The 17,076-nt window shown below is 37.0% G+C and overlaps 1 protein-coding gene across 4 annotated transcripts in view; it reads left to right on the forward strand.

Moving 5' to 3' along the window:
- STRN3 (striatin 3) overlaps positions 1-17,076 on the forward strand; it is a 137,289-nt gene that overhangs the window by 76,095 nt on the left and 44,118 nt on the right. For all 4 annotated transcript variants that reach the window (XM_033188343.1, XM_033188344.1, XM_033188345.1 and 1 more), the window contains exons 4-6: positions 2,518-2,599; positions 5,823-5,996; positions 15,547-15,676. In XM_033188343.1, coding sequence (XP_033044234.1) covers positions 2,518-2,599; positions 5,823-5,996; positions 15,547-15,676 — 386 coding nt within the window. The remainder of the gene's footprint in view (positions 1-2,517; positions 2,600-5,822; positions 5,997-15,546; positions 15,677-17,076) is intronic.

Below are 17,076 nucleotides of genomic sequence, written 5' to 3' on the forward strand. Positions count from 1 at the left end.
AGCAACAAAAGTGAGCAAACTGAAACTGAATGTGACAACATGGTTTAATCACATAAAACTGAAAATTGAAGAAATTATTATATCATATTCAAAAATCTCAGTAATTTTAGAAATCAAGATAGCGTTCATACCCTTTTTGGAGTGGCTAGTGACTGCAGGGCACAAAGAAGGCTTTTGGGGATGCTGATAGTGTTTTGTTTCTTCATCTAGGTACTGGTTACATGGGCGTGTTCAAAAATTCCTTGAGCTATACACTTGACATACTTCAAGAATATCCTTGGCAACATTATTTATAATAGAAAATGGAAACTAATTTCAACATTAGGGGATTGGTTAAATAGGTATATGTTTCTATAGAATATTATGCAATCATTTTTTGTGTTAATCTATATTGCCATACAGAGAATGTTCAAGGTACATTTAGTGTCAGAAGCAGATTATAGTGCAGTATATACATTGTTACATTTTTTAAAAGGGTGGGGTTGTGGTATGTATATTTTCAGGTAGAAAATATGAAATGATAAACACTAAAGCACTGCCAGTTGTTAACTCTTGGTAATAGGGTTTTAGGCAGTTGTATTTCTTCTTTTTTTTAGTATTTTTTTCTCCAGTGATTATGTGTTATATGTAATTTTAAAATGTTATAAACAGAAAAATCAGCAGGGCGACTATTTGAAATAATTATTTCTGGAAATCAAAGAAATGCTTACTTTTGGGGTAGAATAAGAAGTGTTTTTTGGTTTTTTTTGAGACACGGTCTCACTCTGTTGCCCAGGTTGGAGTGCAGTGGTGTGATCTTGGCTCACTGCAATCTCTGTCTCCCAGGCTCATGCAGTCCTCCCACCTCAGCCTCCCAAGTAGCTGGGACTACAGGCACGTGCCACCATGCCTGGCTAATTTTTGCATTTTTTCTAGAGATAAAGTTTTGATATGTTTCCCAGACTGGTCTTGAACCCCTGGGCTCAAGCGACCCACCTGCTTGTCCTCCCAAAATGCTGGGATTGCAGACCTTAGCCACTGTTCCCAGCTAGAGGTATTAATAATTGGATTGTTAGGGTTAGAGAAATAATGTCTGAAGAGGATATTTGAATCACTACCAGCAGGTACTAAGTGACTTTGAGGAGCTTAGGAGCCTCACAGAGTCCTCAACATTCAGTATGAGGGTTGATCTTCTAAGTCCCTCTCTTCTTCACTGTGTCTTTATGTTAATAATGGGAACTTATGGGGAAATATTTCTGTGATATAAATGTCAATAGTTTTAAATTTTGTTCTGGAGATACTTGTTGAGAGATTAATCTGAAATCATACTATTAAACTCTTTTTTTTTTTTTTTTAAGACACAGTCTTGCTCTGTCACCCAGGCTGTAGTGCAGTGGTGCAATCTTGGCTCACTGTAACCTCCGCCTCCTGGGTTCCAGCCAATCTTTTACCTCAGCCTCCCGAGTAGATGGGATTACAGGCATGTGCCTCCATGCCTGGTTAATTTTTGTATTTTTGCTAGAGACAGGGTTTCACCATGTTGCTCAGGCTGGTGTTGAACTCCCATGCTCAAGTGATCTGCCCACCTCAGCCTCCCAAAGTGCTGGGATTACAGGCGTAAGCCACTGCACCTGGCCTAAACTCTTTTTTTAAAATGTGTACACTTTGTTATCTGAAAATAAAATATGACTCTTTACCTATAGTAAAAACTCTTTTCCGGTTTAATTTTAGTTCTAAAAAAGGAACTTAGCTAGATGAAGTCCTGTGATGTAGACTTAAGGTCCACTGATATAGACCCCAAATTAAGGTGTTCAGTATTTTTATGTATGCCTAATATCTTAACAGTGTTGATTTTGAATAGCTCATATAATACAGCTTTTTAATTTCAAAGGCAATCGACTCAGCAGAATTCTAGTAGTTAAAAAAAATTAAATTGCCAAGCATGGTGGTTTACACCTGTAATCCCAGCACTTTAAGAAGTTGAGGCGGGTGGATCGCTTGAGCCTAGGAGTTTGAGACCAGATTGGGCAACATGGCAAAACCTCATCTCTTCAAAATACAAAAATTAGCTGGGTATGGTGGTACATGCCTGTGGTCCCAGCTGCTCGAGAGGCTGAGGTGGGATCTCTGGAGCCCAGGGAAGTCGAGACTGCAGTGAACCGAGATGGTGCCACTGTACAACAGCCTGGGTGACAGAGTGAGACCCTGTCTCAAAAAGGAAAAAGAAAGAAAGAAAAAAGAAATCAGTTCTAATAATATTTTATCTCCTGTTCGTTTGATTTTTGAATCCTTGATACTAATAAAATACACTTGGGTTTTCCCTGTTTTAAAATGGGGGATGTAGTACTTAAGTCATTGGGTTATTAGGACAAACACATTTAAAATGAGTGACCCACAGTTAATACTTAGATAAAAGTTTTCCTGTCCTTTATAAAATATTTAGGTATGTTTTTATGGGAATTTATGCCTAAGAAAACTTTGGCAGTATTTTCAGGAGTTGAAATAATGTATGTAAAACCTTTTTTTCTTAATTTTTAGAAGAAACCAAAGACACAGAGGCTCCCACAGCACCTCAGAATAGCCAGTTAATGTGGAAGCAAGGCAGACAGCTTTTAAGACAGTGAGTAATTATTTATTTTCAGCTTTCTTTAAGGATCTAGGTATGAAAGTGTTTATATTGGATCAATTTACAAGTAAAAAATTATATTGGGACAATGTGTATGTTTTTTGTATTGCTGCTTTTTTGTTGTGAGATGCTTGGATCTTTTTAAAAGTTTGTTTCCTCTGAGTTTCAGGATGATGTTGTCTTCTTACTTGCAGAGTAGAATGTCTAAAAGACTGGATGACTTGAGCAGAATAAAAACAATACAGAATTCATACTTCCTAGAGTCCTCCATTCCTGTCAGTGCAGAATTCACACATTTCTTTTCAGTGGGAGTGTGACTGGTCTAGAAAATGAATTTAGTTGAATTCATCTGAAACTTTTCAGAAGTGGATTGCCAAATTTTCCTTTTAGTTGAATTTTTAAGGAGCTTTTTTGAATTTTGACTTACTTGGTGTATTGGAAGTATTTCTCTGGCAAATCTTGTTTTTTGTCTTTCATGTATTATTTTCCTTATATTTTGAAAATTTTGAAATTTGTGTCCTACTGATATCCTGGGTGATTTTCAGTTATTCAGCCTTTTTTACTCTAGGTATCTTTACCTTCACCCTTAATCTTGTAGAACTGTCTTTAGAATATTTCATAGTCTGGACAGTCATCATGCATTCCACTGTGTTATTTGCCCTCTGACTTTACCATGATTTTTAAATCCTTAACTATATCATTTTTCTCTTTAGCTCTTCTACCTATGGTTGCTTTTATTTTATTTCTGTTTCCCTAGCTCCAGCTTAGACTCCATAATTGATTACCCTTATCTAGTATCCTTAATTTTCTTGCTGCCCACTGCTTACCACTTCCTCACCAGTCATTTTACTAACTTTACCTGAAAAGCTGTAGCCCTAGTTCATTCTGTCTGCCTCTTTCTAGTTAACTCTTGGATAAAAACTATAGAATCGTGTGAATACTGTTACGTATTCATAGTTTCCTGTCCAAACATTGCAGAGAACCTTTTTCCATAACCCTTGGTCACCCCCTGCTTCCATTGTCCTCAGTGGATATTCTGAACTTTTACCATATCTCAGCCCATTCTTCTTTATGTCATTAAAGCACTTCAGGCTCTGCTTCATGGAAAATATGAAGGCTGTCAGGTGACAATTCCCTTAACACTTTCCTTTCTGTAAATGTATTTTTTTTTTTTTTTTTTGGAGACGGAGGCTCTCCTTATAAGTGACTAAAATATGAAGGAAAGAATAGATTATTGATTGGAAGGATGCTGGATAACTAGCAGAATTGAAGGAAATAGTGAACAACCAAATGTCAGGAAATGAAGAGCTAGGGTAGCTTGGAGGCCGTCTCAGACTGGAAACTCTAAAGACATTCTTACTTGATTTTCTACCCCTCTCTGTCTCAAGTTTATTCTTCTGAAAACCACTTTTTTTCTGTATGTCAGAGAATACTCTGTATTGTCCTGACTGATCAAATAATTGTCCATGAGTCCTGACTGATGAAATAATTGCCAATTCATACCTGGGTTGTATAAGATCTTGGCAGTTCATTCAGACCAAATGGTTAGAGTATGATGGGAGCTGTTCTCCCCAAGAGAGGACTGCATTTTTTAGAAGAAAAGTGAGGACAGCTCTTCTGGACAGTAGAGAAATCACTTGGACAGTATTCCTCTCATAAATGCCTAATCCCATTGCCTGATTTACAATTTAGTCTCTTGCCACCTTTATCTTTCCCTGTGACTTTGTAGCCAAACTTGTTAAGGGTAGTTTATCTCCATAGTCTGCCTTCTTGTTCATTTGTCAGCTGTCTATCTGTTTTCCATTTTGACGTTTCTCTGAAGCAGCTATCACAAACATATTCAAGATACCTTTTTTATTATAATTGGTATCTTGGAAAAATTTGACATTAACTATTATTTCTTGAAACTTTTATTTTTGCTTCCATGACAGCACTCTCTGCTATCATTTTTTTCCTCTAATTTCTCAAATATTTTCATTTTCCTTTGAGTTTTTATTATGATTCTAGTCCTTTGGATGTTTGTATACCCAGACTTTCTGTCCTTATTTATGGTTATTCTCTTAGTGACTTCATTTAAATCCATGGCTTCAAATATTACCAAAGATTAATGACCCAAATCTGTAGACCCAGGCCAGTCTCTTCTGAGCTTTTGATTTGTATCATCCATGTGCCTAATAAACATTGTCGCTTGTATTTTTTTTATAGACACTATATGGTTGTCTGATAGGTACTCTGTAAAGTTGATTCTGACTCTGTATAATATTTTTGAATGTACCCATCATCTGACCATCCAAGCTAGAAACCACAAAATTGTGCAAAGTTCTTACTTGGTTTTTCATTCTACTTCCATATGTATTTGTGCATCATGTCAGAAAGATTATATCTTCTTATTTTTCTCACATTTATTCTTTCTCCATTTTTACTTCTTGCTGTGTTAGTGTCCTGATCTAGTCTTTTTAGCATTCACCTAAAAATCTTTTGTTCTTCTGCCAGCAGTATTTAAGGTTTCTTTTAAGCATCCTTCATTACCCTCTTAAATACTTTAATTTGTCACAAAGCCATTCACAACTCATTATCTTTGTATCATCAACTAGTGCTTTTCTTCTTTTCCAGTCTCATCTTAGATCCTAGGTTAAGTTCCTTGTTTAGATATAGTGAAAGATTGAAAATCACAGGACTAGAGGAGTGCTATGAGATCTTAGATCCTAGAAGGAGAATTAATGTGTTCATCAATCTCTAGTTAACAACCCCAGGTTTAAACTTAGTATATCTGTGTGCCAAGATTGAGTTCTATTCATTCTTTACTGCTCCTTGGAAATTAAAAAATGTATGTGTGTGTGTTGTGTTTGTGTGTATGTGTGTGTATAAACTTAAAAATGTGTGTGTGTGTAAATTTTAAAAATGTGTGGTTCTGTGTGTATGGAAATTTGAAGATGTATGTGTGTGTACTTAATCCTAAAAGCATTTTAAGACTTCTTGGGTTTTGAGATAATTGGCTCTTAATCAGTGTTAACCATACTATATGCTTTTTAATTTAAATTTTTGTTTGTAATTGGTATAGTTCTCTTAGAACTGGAACTAGTCTGTAGAGAAGAAAGATACTGAGACAAAGGGAGAGCATGTTTTATAGGATTATGGGTTTTTCTAAAATTGATACGATTTTGAGTCTGGCAAATGTTAACAATATGTGGATTTTAATATTTGTTTTCTCTTACAGGTATCTTCAGGAAGTAGGTTATACAGATACAATATTAGATGTACGGTCTCAGCGGGTAAGGTCATTACTTGGACTATCTAATTCAGAACCAAATGGATCAGTAGAAACAAAGAATTTAGAACAGATCCTGAATGGAGGTGAATCTCCTAAGCAAAAGGGACAAGAAATAAAAAGGTATGATTTATACTTAACATAGTTTATATAATGGATATTATGAATATTATTACTGTTAATCTGTTTAGCTCCTTGTTACTGCCATTAACAATTTTTTTTTTTTTGGATACGGAGTCTTGCTCTTGTCGCCTAGTCTGAAGTGCAATGGCGCGATCTCATCTCAGTGCAACCTCTGCCTCCCAGGCTCAAGCAATTCTCCTGCCTCAGCCTCCTGAGTAGCTGGGATTACAGGCACCCACCACCACTCCTGGCTAATTTTTTGTATTTTTAGTTGAGACGGGGTTTCACCGCACTGGCCAGTCTGGTTGCCAACTCCTGACCTCAGGTGGTCCACCTGCCTTGGCCTCCCAAAATGCTGGGATTACAGGTGTGAGCCACCACGCCCGGCTGCTATTAACCATTTTTAAAAGAAACCGAGTTCAGAGTTAAAGACCTAGCCATCTCCCATCCCACTCCATGGTACCATGGGCAAATAAATTTTCTAAATTTTCTATTTAATGGCTTTTAAAATTTATCTGTGTTAAGTTGGTGTTTGTTTGTTTTTTTGAGTCAGGATCTGGCTTCATTGCCCAGGCTGGAGTGCACTGGTGTGCTGCTGGCTCATTGCAGCCTCTGACTCCCATGCTCAAGTGATCCTGCCACCTCAACCTCCTGAGTTGCTCAGATTCCAGGCATGCACCACTATGCCCAGCTAATTTTTAAAAATGTTTTGTGGAGACGGGTTCTTGCTCTGTTGCCCAGGCTGGTCTCAAACTCCTGGCCTTAAGCAATCCACCCACCTCAGCCTCCAAAAGTGCTGAGATTACAGGCATGAGCCACCGTACCCAGTCTGTTAAATTTTGATAACAAGAGAATGACTGTAGTTCAAAATAGGTGCAGAATCAGATTTGAGGCTGATTTCATGTAGTTCAGAGCTATTTTAACATCCTTATTTTAAAATTTTCACTAGAAAAATTTATTTTTCTATATTAATTATAATGCTACTCTCACTAGAATGAGCAATGGTTATTTAGACACTAGTGTGAAAGCAACAAGGCTTTTCTTTGTGTTTGGATTCAGAAAGCTACCAGATAAAAACATTTATTGAAATATAATTTACATATCATAAAATTTACCCATTAAAAAATACAATGTAATAGTTTTTAGAATACTTGTTCAGCTATCACTACAATCTAAGTTTAGAACATTTTCATCACTCCTAAAAGAAACCCCGTACCCATTAGGTGGCCACTCTCCATTTCCCCCTATCTCCCAACCCTGGGCTACCACTCATCTACTCTCTGTTTCTGTAGATTTGTATATTCTGGATATTTCATATAAGTGGTCTTCTGTGAGTGGCTTCTTTCACTTAGCATATTTTCAAGGTTTATACATGTTATAGCATGCATCAGTGCTTCATTCCTTTTTATTTCCAAGTAATACTCCCTTATGGATATACTACATTTGGTTTGTGTTTCTTTTTTATTTCATTATTATTGTTATTATTTTTGAGACAGGTCTTACTCAGTTCTCCAGACTGGAGTACAGTGATGTGATCACGGCTCACTGAAGCCTCGCTCCCTGGGCTCAGGTGACCCTCCCACCTGTAGCTGGGACCACAGGTTCACAACACCATGCGTGGCTAATTTTTGTAGAGACGGGGTTTTGCCATGTTGCCCAGGTCTTGAACTCCTGGGCTAAAGCAGTCTGCCCTCATTGGCCTTCCAAAGTGCTGGGATTACAGGCCTCAGCCACCACACCCGGCCTTCATTATGTGTTTCTTATACAGGTGAAGGGTATGTGGGTTGGTTCCAAGTTTTGGACTAATGAAGAAGATTGAGGACCTGCCAAACTCTTTTCCAAGGTAGTTGCACTATTTTACCTTCCCACCAGCAGTACTAAAAGATACTGATTTCTCCACATCCTCATCAACACTTGTTACTGTCTAACAGATACGCTTTTGATTAATATAGACTTGATAAATACAAGGAGTTAAGCATTTTTACCTTGAGACGTTACCCTGAGTAACATAGGTTAGAAAGACAAAGAAAATGAGAAAAAAACCAGATGAGTTCATTGAGGTCATTTAGAGCTTAATAAATAAATAATGTGTATAGTTTATAAACATTATTTCATGCCCTAGATGTATTTTATGATACTGTGCAGTTATCTAAAATATATTCTGGTCAACTGGGCGCAGTAGCTCTTGTCTATAATCCCAGCACTTTGGAAGGCTGAGGCAGGTGAATCACTTGAGGTCAGGAGTTTGAGACTAGTCTGTTCACCAACATGGTGAAACCCCATCTCTACTAAAAATACAAAAATTAGCTGGGCGCATGCTTGTAATCCCAGCTACTTGGGAGGCTGAGGTGGGAGGATCGCTTGAACCAGGAGGCGAAGGTTGCAGTGAGCTGAGATCATGCCATTGCACTCCGGCCTGGGTGACAGAGCGAGACTCCATCTCACACACACACAAAAAAAGTGTGTGTATATATAAATATATCTATATATACACATAACACATATATATATATATACACACACACATGTGTATGCGTATTTTTTTTCTGTAAGGTTAAAAATTAAGCCTTTGATTTAGAGTTTTTATTTCTGGGAAACGACTATTAAAGTCAGTTTGACATCAAATAGAGTCCTTATTTTCTATACTGTGATTTCAGGAAACGTAGAGTGCTTTGTAGCATAAGAGAAAAAGCAGAAATATTGTCAAGTATTTTTAGCCAAACTGGTCACCCACATAGTTCATAGAATTTATAAATATTTTACAGCAATAGAGGTTTGCTATACCACCAGTGACTCTGAATCTGAATCAAAGATCCTTTCGTTTTTTTCCCCCTCACTCTTAGTATCATCTTACAAAGATCCTTGATAAACCGTATCTTCTCCTTGTAAAGCTTCTTGCTTTTGCAAAATTAAGATTTTGATTTTTTTTGGGAGTTTGTGTGCGTTCCTGTATGTTAAACACATAACATGAGATCTGCCCTCTCAACAAACTTTAAAGTGTGCAATTTTGTTAACAGAGGTACAATGTTGTACAGCAGCTCTCTGGAACTTTTTCATCTGGTATGACTGGAAACTATAACTTTTGAACAGCAGCTCCCCATTTCCTCCTCCCTCCGATCCCTGGCAACCACTATTCTACTTTGTGTTTCTGGGTTTGACTGCTTTAAGTACCTCATGATTGGACTCATGCAATGCTTGTCCTTCTGTGATTAGCTTATTTTACTTAGCATAATGTCCTCACGGTTCATTCATGTTGTCACATATGACAGGATTTCCTTCTTTTCATAACTAACGATATTCCAATGTACCCCTATACCACATTTTCTTTATTTCTTTACCTCTTGATAGACATTTAGGTAATAGTTGTTTGTTTATTTGCTTAGTGTTGTTTTGAATGGTGTCTTGCCCTGTTGCCCAGGCTGGAGTACAGTGGCACAATCAACAGCTCACTGCAGCTACAACTTCCCAGGCTCAAGCAGTCCTCCCACTTCATCCTCCAGAGTAGCTGGGACTACAGCCACGTGCCACCACACCTGGCTGGTTTTTTAAGTTTTTGTAGAGATGGGACCTCATTATGTTCCCCAGGCTGATCTTGAACTCCTGGACTCAAGCAACCCTCCTGCCTCAAGCAACCCTCCTTCCTCAGCCTCCTAAAGTGCTAGGATTACAGGCATGAGCCACTGTGCCTGGCCGGAAATAGTTGTTTTAATCAAGGCTTTCTTCTTAACAAGTACACTGACATTTTCTGATTCTGCCCTAATGTAGGTGTGTATGGTTGAGCCATTATTAGGGCCATTTGAAAACCCCTAGGAATAAGAAAATGATATAACATGTGGATCAAGATTTCAGCAAAATGATGCTTATTACATTCTTATTTATAATAGGAGAAAATTAGAAGCAGTCTTAATGTCCAAAAGTAGAGGATAGTAAATTTTAGATTCGTATTTTAAAGGCAATATGCCTAATAGTTAAGAATATGAATTCTGAAAACAGACTGGATTTGAATCGTAACTTAACCACTGGTTACTAGCCGTAACTTTGGACAGGGAACATTACTTTCCTTATTTGTAAAATGAGTATCATAGGATTGATATGAGGAAGGAATGAATTAATGTAAAGCATTTAGAACAATGCCTGGCACACAGTAAGTGTTACATAATTGTTAACTATTAGGAAATATTGTGTATCTAGTTGAAGTGTGACTCCCACCAAGACTAGTGTTTATTAGATGCTACCGAGTGAGTGACACTATTATATTTCTTGATTTATGGTAGGGATGTTGTGGTTGTATAGTGCATCATAACACAAAGCATCTACTTTATGAGTATCCATTGGGAAAGTTCTCTTAGATCTTATAACTGGGAAAAGTTGTGCTGTTTCTTAATAACTGATCTTATTTACCTTTGAACCTCCAGTTGTTGCTCCCCGCCCACCTCTTTTTTTAACCCTGTTTGGAATCTCAGGGCCAAATTTGTGGGCCTCCTCTAGAAAATGCATTGACACATTTAGTCTTTTACTTAGCAACCTTACCTTTGGCTTCATTTTATTTACCCTTTCATCTGGATATATTTATTTTTAAGATTCTGTTGTCTTTTTAGAATTAGAGAGGGTAGTAAATAAACAGTTGGCAAAGAGAAAAATTATCCACAGATGGAGACTTCCATTTTAAATATGGTAGGTTAAAGTCACATTTTACTTGTGTACCTTTCAGAAATTTTGCTAAAAGGACAGTGAAGGGCTTAAGATGCATTAACACAAAAGAACAACAACAAAAAAACAATGACATACAGAAAGAATTAGAGAGTGTACTGTCTGTGAGATAGAGAGAATTTAACAATTTGGAATCCAGAAAGAAAATGGAGGAATGGCAACTGACTGAGTGACCCTGAGAAAGCTTATTAAACATAAGTGCATTTGAGAGTGATAGTATGAAGAAAAGGAACAAGCCAATTCAAGTCACAGAATTCCAGTAAAGCCACAAAGGCTAAGGAATTATATGTATTTGGTGAGGTTTAAATAGGGGTATGAATAGAGAATTGGTTTAAAGTTTATTTAAGAAGCACAGGCTGGGCATGGTGGCTCACGCCTGTAATCCCAGCACTTTGGGAGGCTGAGGTGGGCAGATCACTTGAGATCAGGAGTTTGAGACCAGTCCAGCCAACACGGTGAAACTCCATCTCTACTAAAAGCACAAAAATTAGCCAGGCATGGTGGCAGGCGCCTGTAATCCCAGGTCCTAGGGAGGCTGAGGCATGAGAATTGCTTGAACCTGGTAGGCAGAGGTTGCAGTGAGCCAAGATCGTGCCACTGTACTCCAGCCTGGGCGACAAAGGGAGACTCCATCTGAGGGGTGAAAAAGTTTAAGAAACACAATGTGTAATCCTCTCTTTCATTTTGTGAAACTGGTTTAATACTACCCCTCCCCTACTCCAAAGAATGGTAGTGTGTTTTCCACCAGTGATTTCTGTTTTCTTAAGAAATAAAACAACTGAAAGATGGGGTTATTGTATTAAATGAAAACAGCAGAGTTGTGTGAAAGTCTCCAGCAGAGCATTGAGATCTCCTGTTTTCTCCTACTGTTTGACTTCCAGTATGTTGGCAGCTTTTATCCCTTACAAGCAAGATATTGAAATCGAATCACATTAATAGGAAAGGCCTACTGGTACTGAAAATTGGGATATGTCAGTGAAATGGCTGGGCCTGTGTCCTATCATGCAGGAGTTAAGTCAGGAGCTTGACAAGACATAGCCATATTCTTAGTCCTTCTGGGCTGCTTTAACAAAATACCATAGACTGAGTAGCGTATAAACAATAGAAATTTATTTCTCAGACCTCAGGAGGTTGGGAAGTCTAAGATCAATGTGTCAGCATGGTTGGGTTCTGGTGAAGACCCTTTTCTGGGTTGCAGACTGCTGACTTCCCACTGGATTTTCACATGGTGGAGAAGGCAGGCTCCTTTGGGCCTCTTTTATAAGAGTACTAATCGTATTCATGAGTACTCTGTCCTCATGACCTAGCCACCTCCCAAAGGCCCACCTGTCAATACCATCATATTGGGGATTAGGTTTCAAAATACAAATTTTGCTGAGGGACACAAACATTCAGACCATGGCAGATTTCAGAGAAGAATAGTGGTAACATCCTTGGAAAACCAGGCAATTAAAAAAAACCACACTAGGCAGTTATTTCAGGAAAACTATAAAAGAAAGGAAGTAGAGTCATTGTAATGTGATTTAAATGGAAATATTAATATGTACTTACAATGTAACCATGGAATATTAATATAGCAAAAAGTAAACTGATGTAACTATATTACTGTTATGGGAGGAAGTGTGGATGTGGGATGGAGATTGTGAGGGAACTACATTTTTATCAAGAAATAGCAATCTAAGCATGTTATTTAGAACAAATAGGGTAAATAACAAAGGAAGCTTCTTTAAAAATAAGTTTAAAATGGTTTTTCCTATTGTGTAGGAATCAAAGATAGAGAAGAATAGGGCAGGGGACTCTGTTGTTACTCATTGTATGCCTTGTCAATTTATTTAGAACAATTTGGCTTTTTTCTCCTAAGTATTTCCTAGCAAGCAGAACTTCATTTTAGCAACTGCAACAACAGCAGCAACAACAAAAGATTTACGATACTCATGATCCGCAAATTATTCTTAGCTAACTTCAGTAGAGCCCTAAAAGTTGTCTGACAAACCTTTTCTTTTTCTTCACTGGCTGATTCCTTACTTCATTCTTCAACTCAGCAATTCTTCTAATCTTTTTCTACTCTTTATAAACTCCACTCCAGACTGCGTTCCTTAATTTTAGTCATTCTTATAAGTTTGTGACACTTCCTCATTTTTGTTTTGTTTTTTAGAGACAATTCTCCACTGATCTCTCATGTTTCTAAACATCCTGTGAGCAGAGACACATATTGCCCTTTTATTCTGGACTATCTATTTAAGGATATTTATATAACAACCAACCTTGTAAGATAGAGACAGTCTTCTGGGAAGTCATGCTTACTGTTCAATATAAATGATTCAAGTTCCCTAAGCTCAGAGTTCCTCCGCTATGATTCAAACGAACTGTAAGTGTAACATTTACCCGATTACCTCCTTGCCACCCTTGTGGGACTTGGGCAAAGGAAATTCAGCAAACATGATCCTATTACTTCCTGTGCTCCTGAAGAGAATTCTTGTCTCTGACTCAATTTTAGGACTTATTTCAGGATCCATGAAACAGTAATAGGCTAGATTGTTAGCATGAAGGCCGAGAAAAACCTGAGACCTTTCACAGTCCATGATCTTTTAATTTTCATTTCCCTAAAGACTAATGATGTTGAGCATCTGTTCATATGCTTATTTGCATTCCACCTATCATTATGATGCAATATCTATTTGAAATATTTCCCCATTTTTATTGTTTTGTTACTGTTATGGTTTAAGTGTTCTTTATATACCCTTGACACAAGTTTTTCATGAAATATAACTTGCAAATATTTTTTCACAATTTATAGGCTTTTCTTTACATTCTCTTGATGTCTTTCAAAGAGCGAATGTTAATAATTTTAGTGAAATCTGATTGATGAATTCTTGCTTTTATGTGTTCCATTTGACTTTTAAAGCCATGCACATATATTGCTGTGATTAAATACAGTTTTTAAAACCTGGAAACAGGAGGCACTCTCACTTTAGAGACAGAAATTTCTATCCAAGGAGCAGGAGTACTTAATTTTTCAAAGTTCAAAACAAATATATCTTTAAAAAAATTCTTTTAAATTATTGTATCATTGATATGCTACTTTTATCAAATGCATTCATTGCCTTTCATTTAATATCCAAATACTAAGTTATATTGTAAATTTTGAGCTGAAAGTACGTTTTGTTCTCGTAGATTTGTGGTTGTTTTTACTAATTTGCATTTGAAAAAACCATCTCCTACATTCATTCATTGTACAGTTCCTTTAAACTGTGTGCTAGATTGGGTGGGATATAGTACAACCGATTAACACTCTTTGTTAATGCTATTTTAAAAATATAGTCAGCCCTTTCTCTGTAGGTTCTGCACCTATGGATTCAAAATACCACATTGAAAAAAATGACAATTAAAAAATAAAATAATGCAAATTTAAAAATACTGTGTAACACCTATTTATGTAATATTTACATTGTATTAGGTATTATAAATAGTCTGGAGATGATTTAAAGTATACTATAGGGAGAATGTGCTTAGGGACTTGAGCATGATAGGGAGGTATGTATCCTAGAACCAATGCCTCATAGAAACCAAGGGACAAGTATAATCTGAATTGTGTTTTATTTGGACTAATGGAGTGAACCAATCAGAGAGGGGGGCAAAAACCCTCCCTGAGTTTTATATTATTTTTCTTTTTGTTACCATGTACTCTTAGTAAAGACATTTGAGATAATCTAATTCAGCCCCCACAATTTACAGGTAAAGAAATTGAGGCCAAAAGATATAAATGGTTTGGCTTCATTCAAGCAGCTACTTAGTGGCAGAGCAGAGACTTTTCATGGTGAAAGTCTTTGTTCAGCTGAATTTTCTACTGTTTTGTTGCTGCCTTTATTGTTAAACATTTAAACAACTATATGAACACCTTTTTTTGTGTGTGCATAGAGAAGCTCAAATTAGTTAAAAGATTTAGTTAAGTGGATAAAATAGGTTGTCCCTATTACCTGTTAAATGAGTGATTCTGCAAGACTTAAAAGTATTTATTTAATAGATTTTTAGTTATTTTTTCTAGCTAAGACAGTCTGTGAAATGGATTGGGATGTTTTATATCTGATTTACTATAAATTTAAATCTGAGCTGCTTGATAAATTATTTTTAAGTTTTTTTTTGTTTTCATTTTGAGACAGGGTCTTGCTCTGTCACCCATGCTGGAATGCAGTGTATAGTCATAGCTCACTGCAGCCTCAACCTCCTGGGCTCAAACAATCCTCCTATCCCAGCCCCCTTAGTAGCTGAGACTATAGGCACATGACACCATACCCAGCTAATTTTTTTTTTTGAAGGTGGGTTTCACTATGTTGCCCAGGATGGTCTTGAACTCTAGGCTCAAGCGGTCTCCCCCCATTCACCTCCCAAAGTGCTGGGATTACAGTTATGAAGCACTGTCCCTGGCCCCACCTGATAAACTTTGGTATTTACTGTTTTAGTCCTCAAACATTTAGACCAAACTGTAAAAGGTTGTAGTTATAAGAAATACTAAGTTTCAGTTGCTCATTTATGATGGCTTTATTTTGAGAACTAATAATATGTGTTTGAGTGTCTAATACTATAGGATTTTATTTTGTTGCGGTAATTACCTAAAATATTTTGTACAATGAACTTTGGAGAAAGTCAGCAGAGAGTAATTACTTTTATTTCAGTTGTAGAACATAAATCTTTCAAACTTTTTTTCTTGAATAAAGTCCTCAGACAGTAGGTAGTCATTCAAATCTCTTTAGTTTTAAGAATTGATTTAAAATGGGAACCAGAAAGAAATATTAGAACCAACCATTGGAATAGTTGGATTCATCTTTTTTCCTTTGCACAGGTCCTCTGGTGATGTTCTGGAGACATTCAATTTCTTAGAAAATGCTGATGACAGTGATGAAGAAGAGGAAAATGACATGATTGAAGGCATCCCAGAAGGAAAAGACAAACATCGGATAAATAAACACAAAGTAGGAATTAGCTTTTATATTCTTATTAGCTATATATTCATATAGTTGGAATAGGAATTTTTTTTTGCGTGTGTGCTATTACCATTTTTTAAAAATTATACTTTAAGTTCTAGGGTACCTGTGCACAATGTGCAGGTTTGTTAAATATGTATACATGTGCCATGTTGGTGTGCTGCACCCATTAACTCGTCATTTACGTTAGGTATATCTCCTAACGCTATCCCTCCCCACTCCCCCCACCCCACAACAGGCCCCGTTGTGTGATGTTCCCCTTCCTGTGTCCAGGTGTTCTCATTGTTCAGTTCCCACCTATGAGTGAGAACATGTGGTGTTTGGTTTTCTGTCCTTGTGATAGTTTGCTGAGAATGATGGTTTCCAGCTTCATCCATGTCCCTACAAAGGACATTAACTCATCCTTTTTTATGGCTGCATAGTATTCCATGGTATATATGTGGCACATTTTCTTAATCCAGTCTATCACTGATGGGCATTTGAGTTGGTTCCAAGTCTTTGCTATTGTGAATAGTGCTGCAATAAACATACGTGTGCATGTGTCTTTATAGGTGCATGATTTATAATCCTTTGGGTATATACCCGGTAATGGGATGACTGGATTAAATGGTATTTCTAGTTCTAGATCCTTGAGGAATTGCCACACTGTCTTCCACAATGATTGAACTAGTTTACAGTCCCACCAACAGTGTAAAAATGTTCCTATTTCTCCACATCCTCTCCAGTGCCTGTTGTTTCCTGACTTTTTAGTGATCTCCATTCTAACTGGTGTGAGATGGTATCTCATTGTGGTTTTGATTTGCATTTCTCTGATGGCCAGTGATGATGAGCATTTTTTCATGTGTCTGTTGACTGCATAAATGTCTTCTTTTGAGAAGTGTCTGTTCATATCCTTTGCCCACTTTTTGATGGGGTTGATTTTTTTCTTGTAAATTTGTTTAAGCTCTTTGTAGATTCTGGATATTAGCCCTTTGTCAGATGGATAGATGGCAAAAATTTTCTCCCATTCTATATGTTGCCTGTTCACTCTGATGGTAGTTTCTTTTGCTGTGCAGAAGCTCTTTAGCTTAATTAGATCCCATTTGTCATTTTGGCTTTTGTTGCCATTGCTTTTGGTGTTTTAGTCATGAAGTCCTTGCCCATGCCTGTGTCCTAAATGGTATTGCCTAGGTTTTCTTCTAGGGTTTTTATAGTCTTAGGTCTAACATTTAGGTCTTTAATCCATCTTGAATTAATTTTTGTATAAGGTATAAGGAAGAGATCCAGTGTCAGCTTTCTACATATGGCTAGCCAGTTTTCCCAGCACCATTTGTTAAATAGGGAATCCTTTCCTCATTTCTTGTTTTTGTCAGGTTTGTCAAAAATGAGATGGTTGTAGATGTGTGGTA

This window comes from Trachypithecus francoisi, unplaced genomic scaffold (genome assembly GCF_009764315.1).
Source record: "Trachypithecus francoisi isolate TF-2019V2 unplaced genomic scaffold, Tfra_2.0 Lachesis_group3, whole genome shotgun sequence".
Classification (NCBI taxonomy): Eukaryota; Metazoa; Chordata; class Mammalia; order Primates; family Cercopithecidae; genus Trachypithecus; species Trachypithecus francoisi.